This window comes from Neoarius graeffei, chromosome 10 (genome assembly GCF_027579695.1).
Source record: "Neoarius graeffei isolate fNeoGra1 chromosome 10, fNeoGra1.pri, whole genome shotgun sequence".
Taxonomy (NCBI): domain Eukaryota; kingdom Metazoa; phylum Chordata; class Actinopteri; order Siluriformes; family Ariidae; genus Neoarius; species Neoarius graeffei.
In genome coordinates, this window is record NC_083578.1 from 68,415,617 (window position 1) to 68,437,316 (window position 21,700).

The 21,700-nt window shown below is 40.3% G+C and overlaps 1 protein-coding gene and 1 long non-coding RNA gene across 3 annotated transcripts in view; one reads left to right on the forward strand and one right to left on the reverse strand.

Annotated features, from left to right (window-relative positions):
- ifrd2 (interferon-related developmental regulator 2) overlaps nt 1-20,770 on the reverse strand; it is a 43,796-nt gene extending 23,026 nt beyond the window's left edge. The window contains exons 1-2 of one of the 2 annotated variants that reach the window (XM_060932163.1): nt 20,240-20,770; nt 13,883-13,945 (exon numbers count right to left, since the gene is read on the reverse strand). In XM_060932163.1, coding sequence (XP_060788146.1) covers nt 13,883-13,945; nt 20,240-20,285 — 109 coding nt within the window. In that variant the 5' untranslated portion in view covers nt 20,286-20,770. The remainder of the gene's footprint in view (nt 1-13,882; nt 13,946-20,239) is intronic. The other variant, XM_060932164.1, reaches the window with a different exon arrangement.
- On the forward strand, nt 909-2,352 carry LOC132892579 (uncharacterized). The gene is made up of 3 exons (XR_009655461.1): nt 909-1,065; nt 1,970-2,019; nt 2,192-2,352. It is a non-coding gene; the product is annotated as an uncharacterized LOC132892579 (long non-coding RNA).
- Nucleotides 20,771-21,700: the final 930 nt, after the last annotated feature.

The window sequence follows — 21,700 nt, forward strand, 5'->3', positions numbered from 1 at the left end:
CAAATCAAAATTCCAGACTTTTTCCAGACTTTTTCAAAACTGATATTTTTATTCCCAAGACCTTGACTTTATGTATTTTTACACTTGCGTGCCTACTGCCTACTTTATTGGTTGAGATAGTACCAGTTGTGTTTAGTACATTTTAATAAAATCGAATTAACAAAATGAACTCAGGATAAAAATAACAAGTGAAAGAATTTCACACAAACAAGTTTCACTAAGAGGTCATCTGTAAATATAAAAACAGAAATGAATGGATGAAAGTATGTAGAATTCAGTCAATTCATTCACACCTTATTTTCTATCCTTGACATAACTGAACCTATCTTTATGTTCTCATATGTTATGTTCTATTTAACTTTAACAAGGTGTATCACAAGAACATTCACAAAAGTGCATATATACCACCAAGCATTTGGTTAGAAAAAAAAAAGTTGCAAATGGCAAAGACTTGTCTAATTTCTAATTTCATTTAACTTCAAATCCAGCTTCTTCTGGATATCACTAAGTTCCCGTTCCTTTTCTTTGGCAGACTTCCTCATAGCATTTGACTGGGCTATCAATTGTATTTGACCGAGCTTTTCGGCTTTGGTAGCCAGGTCATCAGCGGAGGACAAGAGGCCACTGATGTTCAACTCGATCCGTTTTTTTGTTTTCTTTGGTTCATCAACATCTTCCAAGATGGCCTCTCTCTTTTCTCCATGCTGCAAGTCTTCTTTTTTCTTTTCTTCGTCCTCCAAGAAACACCTGTACTTCTGTCTAGCACATGATGCCGAAAGGAGAAGTTCTTTTGTAATTGCGACATTCGTCAAACCTCCAACATAAGAGATGTGATCACTGATGATCCTCTGTGTGACGTGTTCTTTCCTTCATATTTTCTACCTCTATTTCTCTGTTCACAGAAAAGCCACGCTCAACTGAGGCTTGTCCATGAGACAGCAAGAGGACCCTTCTCACCAAATCCCACAAGTTTTTCCACTCAGGTTTATTTCCCATATGTTTGTACATCAGGCTATCCAGTCTGGACTGAGGATCATCGGTCACAAACTCCTCATCTGCTCTGCAGTATGTAGAGAAGTCACTAAACTGCTTAAGGATATCATCGCAGTTCCCCTCTTTCATTTGTTTGGCACTTACAAGGTGCTCGAGACAGACCTTTAATTTCTGTTTGCACTTGTCCAAATTCTGAACAATTTGTGTAGGGTCCAACCACACCAAATTTCGAACAAGAGAATATCTGAGTGGGCATTTCTCAAGTAATTTGGCAACCGTAGCCTGAATGAATGTTTTGGTGCTGGTGAGAAGGGCAAATACCTGCTTTTCTGACACCTTTTTCTTGGTTCTTAAGTCCTTGAGCATGCGATCATGGATCACATGCTTTGATCAAACATTATGAGAGAATAGCCTATCTCAGATAGCCTACAGCCCATGACTGGTAGCCTAATGTCAGAATCGGGGAGAAGCAATCGGGCATGATTGTCGTGTAGTGTGTGGTGTTCTATTGTGCGTTCAAATCTTATACGAGCGTGTTTACAGTCGGAGAGGGAAAATATTGGTCAAGATTCTCTTCATGTGTGTGGCATAGTCCCGATTTTTAAAACTTAAGATTTCAAAATCGTGTAGTGTGGGGTCAGCTTAAGTGATGCTGCCACACCACATCAAGCTGGCTGTGTAAGCATGAGTTCAGGTATTACGTTCAGCTTGTGTAAAGTTATGATATGATATATGATGTGATATATGATATATTATTTGATTTGGTAGAATGCATAGTCACAATCCGGTGTAGGCTAACTTTTTGGAAACAGTAAGTTAAGGTTTCAAGCTATGCGGTTAGCATAGCTGCTAACTTGCTAAGATGATAAAACGTTTGTTCTCTCATAGAAGTGATTATATGATAACCTTTGACGCCTGTCGTGGTTACATTATTTGTGTCTTATTTTTCCCCCGTTGCTTTATTTCTTTTGTTTAGGTGCTGTGTTAAGAAATTCAGTCTGAGATGACAGCGAGAAGTTGTGAAAAGTAAGTTATGGCTTCAAGCTATGTGGTTAGCATAGCTGCTAACTTGCTAAGCAGTTAAGATGATAAAACGTTTGTTCTCTCATAGTAGAAGTGATTATATGATAACCTTTGACGTCTGTTGCAGTTACATTATTTGTGTCTTATCCCCTGTTGCTTTATTTCTTTTATTTAGGTGCTGTGTTAAGAAATTCAGTCCTTCCTAATTCCACTGAGGCTGAGATGACAGCGAAGTTGTGGCTGCAGGACATCATGGATGAGCTGCGCAAGTATCGTAAAAGTAGCCTAAGCTAAGGTGCCAAAAAATTATGACTTCTTACTTGCCTTGCCTTGTAATGTTGCCTATATCAAAATAAATGAAATGACGACGTTTCTGACTTTGAACCTTAGGTCTCTTCATTTGTGAAACATACAAGGGTTTTAGATTTTGATGCAGCCTAAACAAATCAATAAGACCTAATATAACGGTGGGATCCTACTAGAGCAGAGAAAAGCATTCAGATGCCTCCCTCCCGTTGACTTAACTTTGGAAGGGCTGATTTTCAAACGTGCTGCAGTGTTTCCAGCGATGCCGTGAAAGTCAGCTGTTTCAGTGTTAAGCCAATGGGAGAGCGAGGCGTCCGAATGCTTTCCCCGCTCTAGTGGGATCGCACTGCATAGGTCATAGTTATGTCGGGTGTACGTTGGCTCATGAGCCACATAGGTCACAGTTATGTCGGGTGTACGTTGGCTCATGTTCGGCCACCATTCTAATGCCAACATCTTCCCGATATATTGCCAATTAGCTACCGATCTCCATAATACATCTCACCGATGCACCATATGTCGGGCGGCGCCTGTTGCCCCAACGTCGGCAAGACCTAATTTGCTGTCTGGGTACGTGACCGGTTACCGAAATCATAGTTTTTACACCCTTCCTGTTTCTTATTTCACAATATTATGTGTCTTTGAGCATCTGTGTCTTTGAGATTTTTTTTCCATACTTTATTAAGACTTTCACACAAAATCCAAGACTTTTCAAGGTCTGGAAAACAGCATTTCAAAATTCCATACTTTTTAAGACTTTCAAGACTTGCGCAAGCACCCTGCCTTTAAAGGAACCAGACTCAGTCCTCTTTAAGTGGACCAAAAAGTGGACCAACAGAAAAAGAACTCAGTTCTTTTTGTGTTCACACTGTGAATTTATTACAAAGAGGACTGGGTTCTCTTTCTGGTCCAGTTAAGCTTTGATGGGGCCTCAGTCCTCTTTCTGTTCACACCAGGTCCTCTAGAGCCCTCAGACCCCCAGTGCACGGAATTCTGGGTAATTTTCTCTTGAATCAAAATGTCTGCTGCCATGCTTGCCCTGCTGTATTCTTTGATCAAAATAGTGCGGATTAAGGAAAATAAATTTATTCCAGCGGCTGTGGTAAGTTCCAAAAGGAAGTTGAGTTTCCCTGCTACAGTCACGTGACCAACTATGGCAAACGAAGAAGGTTAAAACTACAGTGAAAAAGGCGAAGTGAACCCGGTGCACTTTTTGTTCACAATGCGCAGATTAGGCGAACCGTACCGTTGATTTTTAGCGAACCATACTGAGACCACCTCCTGAGGTGGTCTCAGTTCGGTTCGCTTTAAAGGGGTCTGGGTACGGTTGGAGTGTTCACATATGCGCAAAAAATGCTGAGTCATCGATCTGAGTTCGGTTAGATGGCTGAAAGGGACCAAGTGTGAAAACCCCCTCAGTTTTAAATCTAAAACTACTGTTTTACTGGTAGTTTGTTAGCAAACCAAGAAAAAAAGTTTTGTGCTACATTTGTGATATACATTATATTTTTATCACATCAGATTCTACACAACTTTTGTTCATCTTGAGAAAATATTAGAGAACAGATCAGAACTGAAATATCCCTTGTTGCCAGGTTTCTATGTTGGCCTAGTGGTTTACAGCCAACTATCCTGAGGCAAATATGTGAAGCAGCCTGGTATCATGCATACGCAGACCAGCTGACAACTTCTCTTTAAAACGGTGTCATTGTAATGAGTGTTTCAGATCACACATGGCCTTGTATTTACTATCTAAAAGATTCAGAAGATTAACACGTACAAAAGTTTTATGCGAGACTGTATATGAAAAGTTAATTTGTGAGGAAAATCACATTAAAAATCCATGTAATGTATACAATATACTTATTAAAAATAATCTGGAATAGTACACAAGTATGGGATTTGAGAGGGTTTTTTGTGGGGTTTTTTTGGTCTGCATTCCATTAATTTCTAAGGCCACGCACAAGTAACAATCGAATGGTGGAAAACCGAAGGATGTCAAGCAGCCGTTAAAATGATAGAGAACACCGGTTACGTTTTAAACATGCAGTACCAATCAAAAGTTTGGACACACCTAGTTATTCATAGGTTTTTCTGTATTTTGACTATTTTCTACATCGAACAATCCTGAAAAAATCAAAACTATGAAGTAACATATATGGAATTATGTAGTAAACAAAAAAAGTGTTAAAAAAAAAAAAAAAAAACACGTTTCATACTTTACATACTTTAGATTCTTCAAAGTATCCAGAGTGCTCCTTGAGGACACTTTACACACTATTGGCATCATCTTAACCAGCTTTATGAGGGAGTCACCTGGAATGCTTTTCAGTTAACAGGCGTGCCTCGTCAAAAGTTAATTAGTGCAATTTCTTGCCTTCTTAATGCATTTGAGATCAAATAGTAAATAATAAAAATACAGTAAATAACCCTGTTCCACAACTGTAGTAATCCATATTATGTCAAGAACCGCTCAACTCAGTAAAGAGACATGACATCCATCATTACTTTAAGACACGAATTGTATTTTAATTAATAAAAAAAAACATTGAATTAGAAGGTGTGTCCAAACTATGGACTGGTACTGTAAATATTAATCAGTGCTTGCACTAAATTCTGCTCATGCACTTGAAAGTACAAACACAGATTCCTGTCTAGCCCTGAGAAGAAATCCAATATTGGGCAAAGTTCAGTTCCCTAATTGAGGCTCCACACACAGAATTGTCTGGTTGTCACTGTACTGGGATTGAACAAAGGGGAAAAAATGTTGTATTAATCACTAATTTAATCAATCAATCCATCAACCAAAGGCAACAAATTAGAAAAGTCTTAAGAATACTCTTACTTTTAAAAACCATGTCTGCAAAATTTGAATTGTCCTAGAAGTATGGAATAAAACAAGACAGTGCCATTGTTGGAAAATAATCCAGGACGGGGTGCTGTGATGTTGCTCTGTTATGGTTACTGAACTGGATTATTGAATTAGATTCTTTTTCAATTAAATCATGCCCTGAAGTGTTTTATTTTTCTTATACCAGAGTCATTTGCCAACAATTACAATTTTTTAAATAAAAAATTGTTTATCCATTTATAGTTACATTTCATTTTGTGGAACATGCCTACCTACAGTCACCAGCCTGTTTTTCCCTTTCTTTTTTGAAGTTGAATGCTGTATCAATCAATCAGTCAATCAATCAATCAATCAATCAATGGCAACACATATGCACACATACACACAAAACACACAGCTTATATAACTTCGAAGCCACAAAGCTGTCCACCCTCAAGACTTTCCCTGTGTTGGAAAACATTACAACTATGGACCCTTTTCACGTGACGTCACGACAAATGCGGCCGCCATTTTGGACGTGTACTACCAGTAGTTTACCACAGCCAACATTGAGGAACGGCAGCAAAGAAAGTGTTTATTTTCAGCAAGACTTCCATCATGCCACTATACTGTTGTGCACCTGGATGTAGTAACCATCAACAAACAAGGCAAGGTTTATCATTTTATCAGATCCCGACAGAGAAGATGGATAGCGGCCATTAACAGATTGGCAGCCCTCGGCATACCAGCGCTTGTGTAGTGACCACTTTGTTGGAGGTAAGACGAATAAAATTAGCCAGAAAAGGCATTACATTGCTGTTAACATTCTGTGGCGGCGAGTGTGTAACCAAATAGGTTAAAATAACCCATTGTAACCTCTTTGTTCTTCTGTAGTAGCTATTGTTGACTAGCTAATGTCAACAACATCATAGCTGGTATGTTACTGTAGCAATGTTTACGTTCAGTCATTTGGATGACTGTTAAAACCTTTCAGTCTCAAGTTTTTCCTTTACTGCATTTACTAGTTTACTGTAATTATGATCCGGCAGCTATTTACACCGGATCCAGTGTAAATAGCTGCCGGAGCCAACGTCCGAGAATTAAGCAGCGCGCTCTGGCCTGCTCGCCCTCAAATTAAACAGCGCGCTCCGGCTTGCTACCGGAGTGCTCCGGCCGAGGTTCCGGAGCTCGCTCCGGCTTGCTCGCCCTCAAATTAAGCAGCGCGCTCCGGCTTGCTCCGGAGCAAGCCGGAGCGCGCTGCTTAATTTGAGGGCGAGCAAGCCAGACCGCGCTGCTTAATTTGAGGGGGAGCAAGCCGGAGCGCGCTCCAGAACCTCGGCCGGAGCACTCCTGGAGCAAGCCGGAGCGTGCTCCGGAACCTCGGACGTTGGCGTGTATGTGTATGGCGATGGGTTTTTAACGACATAGGTATACAGATCATGTGGGCCGAAGTCAGGTAAAGACGAGGGTTTCGTGTACTTCCGTACGTCAGTGAACAATCCTGGTGGAAGCAGGTAAACGTCGTTCTCTAAGCCTGCTAAACTCAATTTTTGCAAATACCTCTCCCTCTGCTCGCCCTGTAAATGCCCTACGTCGCTGGATAGTGAAGGTGTTTTCTGCATCTCGCTCCTTTTTCTTTTATGTTTTTCGTTTGTCGCCTTCCTCGCATTCAAACTGATTCGAGCCGAAGTCCACTACATGTCCAAAATGGCGGTCGCGTTTACGAAGGTCACGTGACTGAAAAGGGTCTATACAGCTTTATATCCGACTGTCACAAAGCTCTGATAGCAGAGACTCCTTTCATGAATGTTATATAATCTTCTCGGAAAAAATGGCATATATAGAGAATATTGCACAGTTGCACAAAGATATGAAGTTTATCTTCAAGTGATGAACACGTTCACGAGTGAGTGAAGTGAACGAGTTAAAATATTTTCAACACGAAAAGATAAACTTCATATCTTTGCATAACCTTGGAATGTTCTTTATATTATATAGACCAGCATTTCTCAACCTTTTTTCAGTCACGGCACCCTTCAGAAGTATGCAAATTCTCAAGGCACCCCCATATAAAATATACGCAGTCACGCTGACCATACGCTGACCCCGGCAGTGACGTTGTGACATGGGAAAGGGGGCCGTGAGACAAATTTTGATGATGCATGAGGCGGCGATGATCTGCATTAGTGTAACTATCATTTTTTGGAATTTTAATTCATTTTACTTATTTAAATGTTAGAACATATAATTTTTTGACGGCACCCCTAACGAAGCCAGACGGCACCCCAGTTGAGAAAGGCTGATATAGACACATCTACAAAAAAAATGCAAATTAATCAAAAGAATTTTAATTTTGTACTGGTTCGCCATTTTGACAATTGACATGCAGTCAGCGGTGTAAACACTGGGAGTGACGTCATCAGAGTGAAATACTGGAAATTATCGTACATACGGGCCACTTTTTCTATGGAAAAAAAAAACGTATTCTGTTCCCTTCTGGTGGGTTTATTGATGGCATGCAATACTGTTATCATATCACTTATCCTCCATGTATTACGCCACTCTCCCCGATGGAGAATGAGCGTGCAATATTGTAATAATAGTGCACATTGTCAAGACAACACGACGTCACAAGTCAAAGCTGATGAGAAGATCCAATGACAAAATTTTTCTGCTGCGCATCCACAGAACCATTTCTTTGTTGGCTGGGAAAGAGAGAAGACAAGGCTAGGTGCTAGCCTAGCCTTGAAAGAGAGAAGACAGTGCTAGGTTTAAGTACTAAATAAATAAACTGAAACTAAAGATGTGCTGAACACCCAAAAGGCTACCAAAACTTCAGTATACACTACCGTTCAAAAGTTTGGGGTCACTTTGAAATTTCCTTATTTTTGAAAGAAAAGCACTGTTCTTTTCAATGAAGATCACTTTAAACTAATCAGAAATACATTGCTAATGTGGTAAATGACTATTCTAGCTGCAAATGTCTGGGTTTTGGTGCAATATCTACATAGGTGTATAGACCCTTTTCACTCACGTGACCTTCGTAAGCGCGACCGCCATTTTGGACATGAAGAAATAACGGTTTATGGCACAGACCCTTTCGGTTCTCACTCATCTAGCTGCTACAACGACTGCTTAGACTGCAACAATAATACCTAACACACATTTAAGTATCCGTCGTAAAGACGTGAAACTCGTCGAGTGACGAGTGTGTTCATTGATAAGCTAACACAATCTAAAAGTAGACATACCATCACACTGCCCTGGCGCTGTGTACAGTTTACCTTCTATGGTTTATGCACTCACTATTTGCCATTACTTTCTCCAACCCAGTGTTCGAACTATGCCGATATTTTCGGGGGGTCCCTTTTTTTCCCTTGGGGGGGTGGGGTGCTTGCTCTGGTCTCAGAGCGCGGATCTTCAAACACATGAGAAGCCTCTCTTACGCACATATCACGCAGACTCCACACCTCCACACACGCATCGCGTCTGAAGTCATAACTCATCAGGGGAAATCGTGTCCGCATTGGCATGTTCAAAAAACAACCTCGCGTCAACAATGATACCACACGCAAGAAAAAAAAGTCAGGCTACTCAACACATCTGATCCACAGCAGCACCAAAGCATTACTGGAAATCATGTCAACAACCAATCTTCCATTTCAACACACGTCAACAAACAAATGGCACCACAAACATGAACGAATCGGTCAGGCTACCGATTCCAAACCCACAGCAGACGAATAATTAAATGCATCTTACCTTAAAGCAGAATCGATCACAAAGGAAGTCTGTTGGCACACTTCCTTTCTACTAGTTTGTGTCCCCAACCTGGCAGCAGCAGTCGTTGTCATATCGGTTTATTTTATCTTTGATGTAAACACAACACTTCGGATATGCAAATGCTTCCCGTTACACACGATTGCTATGTCAATAAACATCATTTTGCCAATATTTTAGAGACCATCCATCTAATCCGTCGGTCAGCATCTGTCGGGATCCGATAAAATGATAAATCTTGCCTTGTGTGTTGATGGTTACTACATCCAGGTGCACAACAATATAATGGCATGATGGAAGTCTTGCTGAAAGTAAAAACTTTCTTTGATGGCTATATTCCTTTCGATGCTTCGCCGTCGTTCCTCGTTGGCTGTGGTAGACTACTGGTAGTACATGTCCAAAATGGCGGCCGCGTTTGTCGTGACGTCACGTGAAAAGGGTCCATAGAGGCCCATTTCCAGCAACTATCACTCCAGTGTTCTAATGGTACAATGTGTTTGCTCATTGCCTCAGAAGGCTAATGGATGATTAGAAAACCCTTGTACAATCATGTTAGCACAGCTGAAAACAGTTGAGCTCTTTAGAGAAGCTATAAAACTGACCTTCCTTTGAGCAGATTGAGTTTCTGGAGCATCACATTTGTGGGGTCGATTAAATGCTCAAAATGGCCAGAAAAATGTCTTGACTATATTTTCTATTCATTTTACAACTTATGGTGGTAAATAAAAGTGTGACTTTTCATGGAAAACACAAAATTGTCTGGGTGACCCCAAACTTTTGAACGGTAGTGTATATTCTTCACGCATATTTACAAGAGAAAAAACAAACATCGAAAAACTGGAAAAGGAGACACGTTGGAGATGAAAAACTTCTGCAAGTGACTGTGACAATTTGTACACAAACATAGCCATGAGGTTTGCTTTATTAAAAGAGGAAGATTTTGAGAAAATTTTGGCTGCCAGGTCACTCCGTTGTGTGTTGTCAATGTTGATTTTAAAAGTAACTAAGTAAATTACACATGGAAAATAATAATAATAATAATATTTGGCTTGCCTGCACTAGCATTGGCTTGCACTAACACTACACCAGCTACAAGGTAACTGGACTGTCATGCTAACAGCACCGAATCGCAGGTAAAGCCTAGGTCACAACCAGACGTACGATTTTTTGGCCGTGCGATTTTTGCCATTTCCCAAATCGCTGCGTTTTTGTTTGTTTGTGGAGAAAGACGCACGTTGGCCGTAAGTTTGTCTTGCAACCTGAAAAAAACATAAGCGCCCGTAGAGTTTGTTTGACATGACGAAGAACCTCTGCGGCCGGTCTGCGGCCAGTCTACGGCTCGAAAATCAGCACATCACACACGCGCCCTCCGCACGTTTCACGCGCGCCCTCCGTGCGTTTTTTGCACGTAGACCGGCTGTAGGAGCACGTACAGCCGGTTGTGACCAAGGTATAAGCTAGCGTCGGCCTTCGCTAACGCTACTGCTACACCAGCTGGAAGCTAACTGGACTGCCATGCTAACAGCACCAAGTCACAGGTAAGCTAGCGTTGGCCTTCAAAAATGCTGATATGAAGGGTGTGTATAATAATAATAATAATAATAACAACAACTAGAAAAGCACTCGGAGAGCGCAGACCTCCGCCAAGAATCCTTTAAAAAATTCCGGGATCCAGAAGGTGATCCGGATCACCGCCAAAATTTAATGGATTGTTACTTGTGCCCAGTCACACCTCTGGAAAAAATTTCAGAGCAATCCGTTCATAACTTTTTCCATAATGTTGCTAACAGACAAACCAACAAACAAAACGACGCGACCGAAAACATAACCTCCTTGGTGGAGGTAATAATAATAATAATAATAATAATAATAAAAAAACTGGCTGGCTTTTTTTCATGGTCTATCAGATATATTCCATTCAGCTAGCATGATACTGAACTCGTCTTCGATTCGTTCAATATCATGCTAGCTGAATGGAATATATCTGATAGCCCATGAAAAAAGCCAGCCAATATTATTTAAATATGTCACTCAGATCCGCAATGTATTATGTCTGAAAAATACGAGTTTTTCAACACAAGAAGATAAACTTCATATCTTCAAGCCAACGGGGAGAACATGCAACTCCATCCATAACTGCTTATCCTGTGCAGGGAAGCTGGAGCCTATCCCAGCTGACTATTGCCGCTTTTCCACTACCAACACAGCTGAGTTGGGCTGAGCCGTGCCGTGCTGAGTTGGGCTGAGTCGAGCTGAGCGGGGCTGTTGGAGTTGCATTTCGACTACAACCGCGCTGAACCGTGCTGGCTGGAAGTGGGTGGACACATTGGGTGGAGTTAGCGAAAGTGGGTGGACGTCACGTGATGTCGTTAGGCGGCGCAAACAGTGACATCAGTGACCTTTTAAGTGGTAGTCTCACGACCCGGAGAGTAAACAATAAACATGGAGGACATGGAGTCGTTAGTGTTGCTGGTCTTGGTACTGTGGCTTGTTGTCACCGACAACGCCAACAGATACTGGCAAGAGCGTATAGATGAGGCGAGGCGCATAAGGCTTCAGAAATTCTCGTAATTCGTAATTATTATTCTTCCGGGTTTACGGTGTTTACAGATCCCAGTGTGCTCGCGGGACGTGTGTGGGCACGTGAGGACACTCCTCCTCACCAATCAGTGCACAGGGGAGTGTCTCCTCACGCCCCTAGCCCCACTCGGCTCGGTTTGGCTCGCTTCAGCCCCACTCCAAAACCGTGCGAGTTTTGGGTGCTGAGTAGGGCTGAAGCGAGCTGAGTCGTGCTGTTCTGAGGTAGTCGAAACGCGAGCCGTGTCGGGCTGAAGTGAGCTGAAAAAGGGTAGTGGAAAAGGGCCATATGGGTGAGAGGCGGGGTACACCCTGGACAAGTGACCAGGTCATTACAGGGCTGACACATAGAGACAAACAACCATTCACACTCACAGTCACACCTACGGTCAATTTAGAGCCACCAATTAGCCTAACCTGCATGTGCTTGGACTGTGGTGGAAACCGGAGCACCCGGAGGAAACCCACACAGACACGGAGAGAACATGCAAACTCCACACAGAAAGCCCCTCGTTGACCACTGGGCTTGAACCCAGAACCTTCTTGCTGTGAAGCGACAGTGCTAACCGCTGCACCACCGTGCCACCCAAGCCAATGTGCGATTTTCTTATTATATAGACACATTCACAAACAAAACGTACGCACTTTTATCAAAACAATTCATCGATATCCTCAGAGTGACATATAGAGAATTACATCACGGTTTTGGTTCTCCGTGTCCTGGATGTAGCTCATGTGAAAAATATGAGTGGGGTATTTCCCAGTAAAACACTCGCGTCCATATAATATAAACCCCTATTTAATTTGGTTACTATAGAAAAGAACACTATATAACATGCGTGCTAACTTGTGATTTGCCTTGAAGCCAGAACTACTGTCTGAGACACACTGTTACAGAAAACTGATGAACACTTTCTGACCAATCATACTGAAGTATTCAACAGTATTTACAGGATGTCATTTAGACTGATGGAAATGAAATCAATAACCTTTAGGCTGATTAGACAGGATTAGATAGCACTCAGTGACCAACTGCCATATAAACAGATAAAGCAGCTATGTACAGGGCTATGAACTCTGAGGCCAAGTTTACATTAGACCGTATCTGTCTCGTTTTCTTCGCGGATGCACTGTCCGTTTACATTAAAACGCCTGGAAACGCCGGGAAATGGGAATCCGTCAGGGTCCACGTATTCAATCCAGATCGTGTCTGGTCCAGTGCTGTGTAAACATTGAGAATACGCAGATACGCTGTGCTGAGCTCTAGCTGGCGTCGTCATTGGACAACGTCACTGTGACATCCACCTTCCTGATTCGCTGGCGTTGGTCATGTGACGCGACTGCTGAAAAACGGCGCGGACTTCCGCCTTGTATCACCTTTCATTAAAGAGTATAAAAGTATGAAAATGCTGCAAATACTGATGCAAATACTGCCCATTGTGTAGTTATGATTGTCTTTAGGCTTGCCATCCTTCCACTTGCAAGTGGTAAGTGACGCGCATGCCCGACATGCACTGAGATCACACACACAGCGGCTCAGTCCCAAATCACTGCTCGTGCACTCCACTCGCGCGCTCTGTGAGCTGCGCAGGGCCGGAGTGCGCACCCTCCAGAGGGCACTCGCTGTTCAGGGCGGAGTGATTTGGAGCGCAGGATGCCTGCAGGGCTGAGCGTATCCGTGCATTGGCGTTGCTGTGTGCACGCGAATCGTGTATTGGCGTTGCTGTGTGCACACTAATCGTTTTAAAAACGTTAATCTGATGATCCGCTGATACGGTCTAATGTAAACCCCACCTGAGGCACGCCACACGTTTATGTTCTGAAGTAGAAAGCTCCAGTGAGGTTATGGAGGTTAGTGTCATGCAAATGAGATGAGTCTGAAATAGTGATATAATGGCACAGGACATGCACAGTGTTTGTCCAGGACAATTGTCTCATCTAGCACATCTGATTCGGCTAATTGTGAAGGCTTTTAGGACTTCTCCATAACGACAGCTGGCAACAAATTAAAGACAAGAACACAATTTAATAATGAGATTCAGCATCCTGAAAAAGATTCTTCCCATCCTGAATTGTTCTGTCTAGAAGGTTTCTTTCATAAAACAGATGATTTGGGAGAAGAGCTCATATACCTGCGCTGCCTAAACTTCTAGAAGTGATTAGATAAATTAATAGATTCAATGCTACAGGACTAGTAGGTTAATATTTCAGCCTGGACAGAGGAAGATAGTTCTTGATGGGTGAATAAAAAGTGCTACATCTTAAAGTGTATTAATGTGCCATTCACGATAGTGTAATAGACAGTAATGAATGAAATACAGGAAAGGAACGACCATGATTAAAGCGAAACGTGGGAGGTCACACAGATGCTACCTGGACGTGACGGTGCCGTCTTGGCTGAAAGCTGCAGCAGAAGTACTTCCTGACGAAGCGAGCCTATTTCAAGGCAATGAGAGGAAGGAAACATTCATATGACAAGGCTAGAGGATGAAGGTTCTACACCTTAATCATTTTAATCAGTTATCTTATTTCATATGAGGCCTGATAAGGAAAAGCTTCTTTGGGATTTTTGATGAGTATGAGTGTGAACTCATGAATTAAACACTACAGACTTCTCTTTTGCACGTGCTGTCCTGATTACATACGATTACCAAGTACTGTTATGGGTCAGAATAATAGTAACAATAATTTAAAGGAGAACTGAAGTCATTTTTAAACTTGCTTTATTGCTTAATTAACATGTTATCCAATTACGTTTTCGGTTTTAGTAACCTTATATCGCGACTCATATTGGCAACTAATTGCAATTAAATATGATACTTATCGGCCTGTTCGGTTTTTAGCCGTGTTGAATGTAGTTCGTTTGGTCCACAGCAGGCGTCGCTTATCTGCGTGATCTTCACGAGACTTGTGCGAGACTTCGAAACATGAAGTGTCAGCCAGGTGTCAGTGCCGCCATTTTGAAAACTGTTTTCCAAACGAAATATTGCACAAAAACAAGTTTAAATGACGATTACTGCCTACTTTTTTCAAACTTTCCTGATTGCTATCAAAACAAACAAAACTTATGGCTTGATTACGTCAGCATTCGAAAGAGGGCGCGTGCGTCTTTTGACAACGTTGGCAGATGTCGGTCACTTTGATTTCCGCTGTACATTTTACTTCCGTCCTACGATGTCTCGCACAGGTCTCAACGAATCTCGTTTATGCCCATTGCTTTGACATATGGACTGATATATTACAGAGCATATTTCAAACACTCATAACTTGCTATAGCAGTGACAAAATAGCAATCAAAAACGCATTCCTATATTTAATAAAATGACATAAATAGAATTTTGATAATAAAAAAATTTGCCTTCAGTTCCCCTTTAACAGTAATAGACTGACAGTAAATATAATTGACAAAGTGAAACTGAAAAACATGGAGCTAATACCCACATAACCAATCAATACTTTTACAAAAATTCAAAGCCTTACTAAGCAAACTTGTAGCGTATAGGTAAAAGACAACTGACTTGAAGATATGATATACCTGCCAAAATGCATATATAAAGTGCACACAGAACTGTGTCTAGTGTACCATTATTTTCTAGATTTTACAATCTAAAGTGCAAGCATTAAATTTTGTTACACAGACATTAAACAGAGATGTATGCACATTATCATAGTAATAACCTGGTTATATTAATGGAGTGACAACGTTAACAAATTAATTTGTATACATTTGAATAACTGTGATGGGACTAACTAACGAACATGATATTGATAACTGTTCAGTGCTAATGCAAATGAATGAACTTCAAATGGCAAGTGCCCCCCCACCATATAAAGATTTCTTCTTATTCGTATTATTAATTATTAAATATTCTATTTTAATGTTGATTATTATAATAAATGTTTGTTATTATTTAATACCGTAATAACACTACCACCAAAATTATTATTAATAACAATTAACTACACTGCTCGGCCAAAAAAAAAAAGTTGCACACTCGAATATTTAGTTGGACCGCCTTTAGCTTTGATTATGGCACGTATTCACCATGGCGTTGTTTCAACAACCTTATGCAACGTCACAACATTTATTTCCATCCAGAGTTGCATTAGTTTTTTTACCCAGATCTAGTATTGACGACAGGAGAGGAATCCACTCTGTCAAGTCTTCCCCTGCACATCCCAAAGACTTTCAGTGCGGTTAAAGTGTAGATTCTGGACCAATTTCGGGGGGGTTATATGAAAGTATGTCCCTTGACACACTCATCCAGAAGGGTAATTTTGCACAAGGCCATCTGTCTACAGCAGAAAAAAAATAAAATAAAACGCGTCTGGAAAAATCCCAAGGGAGTCTGGAGCCAGATTCGTGACGTTACCTGCGGAAGCGCCAGCAGGCTGCGAGAGCTTTACACGGTTTCAGTGCACAGCCTGTGTAGACCAAGCGCTCCCATTTCTCTCTCATTGTCCGGTCTTTTGGGAAACGATGAGTACTAATCCCATCAAAATTGGTGTTGCTACACCCTCCTACGATACATCTGTTAACCATTTTAATAATTACGTGATAACGTTGAAGAAATTTGCAGAAAACCACCAGGTCGTTTTCTCATAAACAAACCAGCGCTGACGTAGGATTCAGAGGGAGGTGTCCCGCACGCGACGTCACAAAAATCAATGTTTGCCGGGAAATCCAAATGCCAAGTTTTTTCAGAGGCGGACCAATTCGCCTCAAATGGCTTGATTTCAACTTAATTTTTCTGGTATTGTGCAAGGTAAAAAAAATTGCACAAAATGCAAAATGTGACAGATATTTGACCAAAGTTTAATACAAAATAGGAGAATTACATTGATCTTGCTCCTGAATTTACCCGTGATATGCACTTTAAGGTCAGGACTCTGTGGTGGCCAATTCATGTGTGAAAATAATTCCTTGAATCACTCTTTCACAACCTGTGCTCTAATTTTATGCCCGTGCCATCAGGGAAGAAAAAAATCCATTGATGTGATAATCTGGTAACCGTTTGGTATGTTCAGGTCGTCAGCTGACTTCATTTTATTACCACATAATGTTGCTGTGCCTCGACTTGACCAATTGAAGCAACCACAGATCATAACACTGCCTCCAGAGGCTTGTACAGTGGCCACTATGCATGATGGGTGCATCACTTCATGCACTTCCCTTTTTACCCTGATATGCCCATCACTCTAGAACAGGGTAAATCTGGACTTATCAAATCACATGATCTTTTTCCATTACTCCAGAGTCCAATCTTTATGTTCCCTAGCAAATTGAAGTCTTTCCTTCCAATTAGCCTCGATAACAAATGGTTTCTTATGGCCACACAGCGGTTTAGTGAGTTCTCATCACACTGTGCATGTGGAAATGTCTTAATTTCACTATTAAACATAGCTCTGAGTTCTACTGTTCATTTTTTTTTTTTACGATTTGTCTTCAAGCATTTAAGTGATCTCTGATCACAGTCAGTCAGGATCTTTTTCTAACCACATTTTTTCCACAAAGTTAACTGTTCACCACTATCCTTCCAGGTTTTAGTAATGCGTTGGACAGTTTTTAACCCAATTCCAGTTATATCAGCAATCTCCTTAGCTGTTTTCTTTGCTTGATGCAGGCCAATAACTCGACCCTTCTGAAACACAGTAACATCTTTTCCATGAGCATGCGATACATCTTCCGACATGGATGTTTAAGAAATGAGAAGCTACTCACTGCATCAGTTAAGGTTAAAAGTATTGTTGCCAGCAGAGACACATTCATCACTGCAGTAGTTTTCAATCAAAGGCTCTTCAGTATTTGCTTATTTAAATCCAAATGGTGACTTTTTTGTTTGGCCAGGCAGTGTATTACCATGATCATTATTTGACAAAGGCAAGCATAAAAGGACAGCTACTGTTAACCATTTTAATATCTCTGTAACTAGGTAGATGGCTCAATTAGCTTTAACTTAATAATTTAGGTTTAACTGACAGAAAAGTCCTTCAATTCCATACTACTACTACTACTAATAATAATAATAATAATAATAATAATAATAAAATAATATTAAATTATATAATAATGTAATAACATGTTTAATACCGTTACTACTAGTAGGAGGAGTATTTTATTTTTTAAAATAAAAAATAAAATACTCCTCCTACTGGAGCAGCGGGTGCAATTATCGACAATCCATAATTATTGACACCTTTTCAGATTTACCAATAAAAAACAATTTTACAAAGGTGAGTTTCAGCTACAACAGTTATTATTGGTTAATTAATCAACCGGAAGACTCCCCTCGTCCTTTGAGCTTGTTGTCTGATGACACAGCTCGTTATCCGAGATGGAATTTTTTTTAGCATGATCAGCAATTTGAGGAAAACCCAGACATTATCATCGCAGGTAAGCATGGTGGAAAGATCATGGACATGTTTTTACTTATCAAATTCACTGATATTTCATGATCTCCTTGTCGAAACCTACTCTGTTTCTTACTCTTTCATTTGACAGTTGCCATTTTGTATCTAAATGCGCGTTTGAGAAGTCACGTGAGGTGTCGATAATAGTGATCACTTTCACCGGTGTCCACCATTATTGACACCCTGTGGAATTAAGTGACAATTACAACTGTCATGTATTGATCTTTGTGTAACCTTGTTGAAGTAGATGAAGTACTTTAAAAAAATTAAAGTGCTGCGATTTTCTTTTTTTTCTGATTTATAACAGAATGGAATGCTTATAGAGTATTTGGAATCCCATTGCAATAAATAGAATTAAATTCCTAGCATATAAAAAAAATACATGCTTGAAATATTCAGGTTTTTCTATTCCATTCAGATTTTTTTTTTTTTTGCAGTTTGTTGTAAATATCTACTACATATTACAATATCAGGAGACATTTTATATTTTGGTTCAAGGAATAACATCCGAACTTTGACCTGGATTTTCATGTGGTTACAATGTCAATTGCCTGTTAAGATTTATTGGTAAACTACAAAACTAGAAATTAATACAAACAACAGGGAACGATTAACAAAATATGATCTATGAGAATACTTAGAAAGTGGAGCAAAAAGATTTTCTGACACAAGATCAACATTATCAGTTCATTTGTTTACAAATATTAGAATTACTTCCTCATTTACATACACACCGACATTGATATATTTATATAAAAGATATTTTGTACTGAATATAAGTCTATGTAAAACAAATTTTAAATAAAAAGTATGTTTTGTTCACTTAATACCAGATACCAATAATTTTATTTATTTTTTTAATAAATAATCATCTGGATGTTGATAACTGTAGAACGGCGTCGATAACTGTGGGGCAAAGGCGTTGATAATTGTGGAACGGTGTCGATAACTGTGGACAAAGGCGTTGATAATTGTGGAACGGTGTCGATAACTGTGGGGCAAAGGCGTGGATAATTGTGGAACGGCGTCGATAACTGTGGGGCAAAGGCGTGGATAATTGTGGAACGGCGTCGATAACTGTGGAGCAAAGGCGTTGATAATTGTGGAACGGTGTCGATAACTGTGGGGCAAAGGCGTGGATAATTGTGGAACGGTGTCGATAACTGTGGACAAAGGCGTTGATAATTGTGGAACGGTGTCGATAACTGTGGGGCAAAGGCGTGGATAATTGTGGAACGGCGTCGATAACTGTGGGGCAAAGGCGTGGATAATTGTGGAACGGCGTCGATAACTGTGGAGCAAAGGCGTTGATAATTGTGGAACGGTGTCGATAACTGTGGACAAAGGCGTTGATAATTGTGGAACGGTGTCGATAACTGTGGGGCAAAGGCGTGGATAATTGTGGAACGGCGTCGATAACTGTGGGGCAAAGGCGTGGATAATTGTGGAACGGCGTCGATAACTGTGGAGCAAAGGCGTTGATAATTGTGGAACGGTGTCGATAACTGTGGGGCAAAGGCGTGGATAATTGTGGAACGGCGTCGATAACTGTGGAGCAAAGGCGTTGATAATTGTGGAACGGTGTCGATAACTGTGGGGCAAAGGCGTGGATAATTGTGGAACGGTGTCGATAACTGTGGACAAAGGCGTTGATAATTGTGGAACGGTGTCAATAACTGTGGAACGGTGTCACATGATCTGATACACTAAGTAATCAGGAATCAACTCACTTTTTTCCAGTGGAAGTTTGAGTAATTATTCATGCACAATTTATGTACTGAAAGTCTTTTCTACTTTTGCAATGGCCGAAAGATTGTTAAGGTGTCGATAATTGTTGCTGCTGCTCTAATAATTAAAAAACAATATTTATGTTTCGTACTACTATTAATAATAATAATAATAATAATAATAATAAATTATACAATAATGTAATAACACGTTTAATACTGTTACTAGTAATAATTAATAAATGATATAATAATGTAACATGCTTAATACTACTACTATTACTAATAGTAATGACAATGTAACATGTTTATTATATAATTTATTATTATTAATAGTAGTAGTAGCAATGTATTAACATATATGTTATAATAATAATAATAATAATAATAATAATAATAATAATTTGGTAAACTAGATGACAGCTAACCAGTTAACATTTCTGTGAACTGTGATTAGCCAAGATAGTTTGATTGGACTTTTAATTTAAAAGTAGAGGTTTAATTAATAATAATAATTTAAAAAAACAAACAGCTCGTCATTCATGTTTATAGCTGGCAGTAAGTGTAGACTTCACTCAGTAGGAAAACTCACCCTTACTTGAAGTGGCTCCACGTTTCCCTTTTTTGCTCCGCGGCATGCTGTCAGTTGATCCAACACAAGCTAATGCTGCTTTAGCTGCTCAACACACACACACTCTCTCTCTCTCTCTCACACACACACACACACACGGCGCTCAAACAAAGCGGCTGTCAGATCAGATAAAAACAGTTAACTTGACTGTCGGTACTTCACCACAGGATAGTCGAATACTCGCGAATCATCGAATACATTCACTAACTAACTCTGGTTAATTTCACAACTTGGTCGTGACTTCATCATCACCCACGTTTTCACGCCACTAATCTGTGTGAGTGAGTGAGTGAGTCAGTCAGTCAGTCAGTCATTCCCTGTCACACAAACGCCGGGTCTGATCTTTTCTTTAGCGTGTATTATCTGTGTTTGTCTCCCGGTAACCGATATCTTATGCCAGGCTGAGACGGTAAATATTTCCCGAAATGTTTTGGACGGAGTTTTGTGCACGTTGCCGCCGCAGCTTCCACCATCTTCTCCCCGGTAACAGCCCATAGACCCGCACGCGCCGCCTCTTCACAATACAAACGCGTGATGGCTATGGATTCTGGGTAATGTAGTGTTAATGCCGGTTCTTTAAACGTGCTAGAAATAAGCTTTCGAAGCTACAAGGCAATACGTTTCCCAGAATTCTCTGCGGCTGTCAGCTGTTTTGAAAAGTTTGGGTAATGACATAGCCTGCAAAGTACTTTGAAGGAAAAACTCCATTTGGGGAATAACAAGTGTCAGCTAAGCAAACAGAGAAGGCTAATTCCCACAAGGTTTGTAAATTATTTTTAGGAAAGAAGTTAAAAGACTTTATAAAACTATAAATTAATTACAGTACCAAAACTTTGTCCATCGCACACATCAGGGGCATACAGTGGTGCTTGAAAGTTTGTGAACCCTTTAGAATTTTCTGTATTTCTGCATAAATATGACCTAAAACATCATCAGATTTTCACACAAGTCCTAAAAGTAGATAAAGAGAACCCAGTTAAACAAATGAGACAAAAATATTACACTTGGCCATTTATTTATTGAGGAAAATGATCCAATATTACATATCTGTGAGTGGCAAAAGTATGTGAACCTCAAGGATTAGCAGTTCATTTGAAGGTGAAATTAGAGTCAGATGTTTTCAATCAATGGGATGACAATCAGGTGTGAGTGGGCACCCTGTTTTATTTAAAGAACAGGGATCTATCAAAGTCTGATCTTCACAACACATGTTTGTGGAAGTGTATCATGGCACAAACAAAGGAGATTTCTGAGGACCTCAGAAAAAGCGTTGTTGATGCTCATTAGGCTGCAAAAGGTTACAAAACCATCTCTAAAGAGTTTGGACTCCACCAATCCACAGTCAGACAGATTGTGTACAAATGGAGGAAATTCAAGACCATTGTTACCCTCCCCAGGAGTGGTCGACCAACAAAGATCACT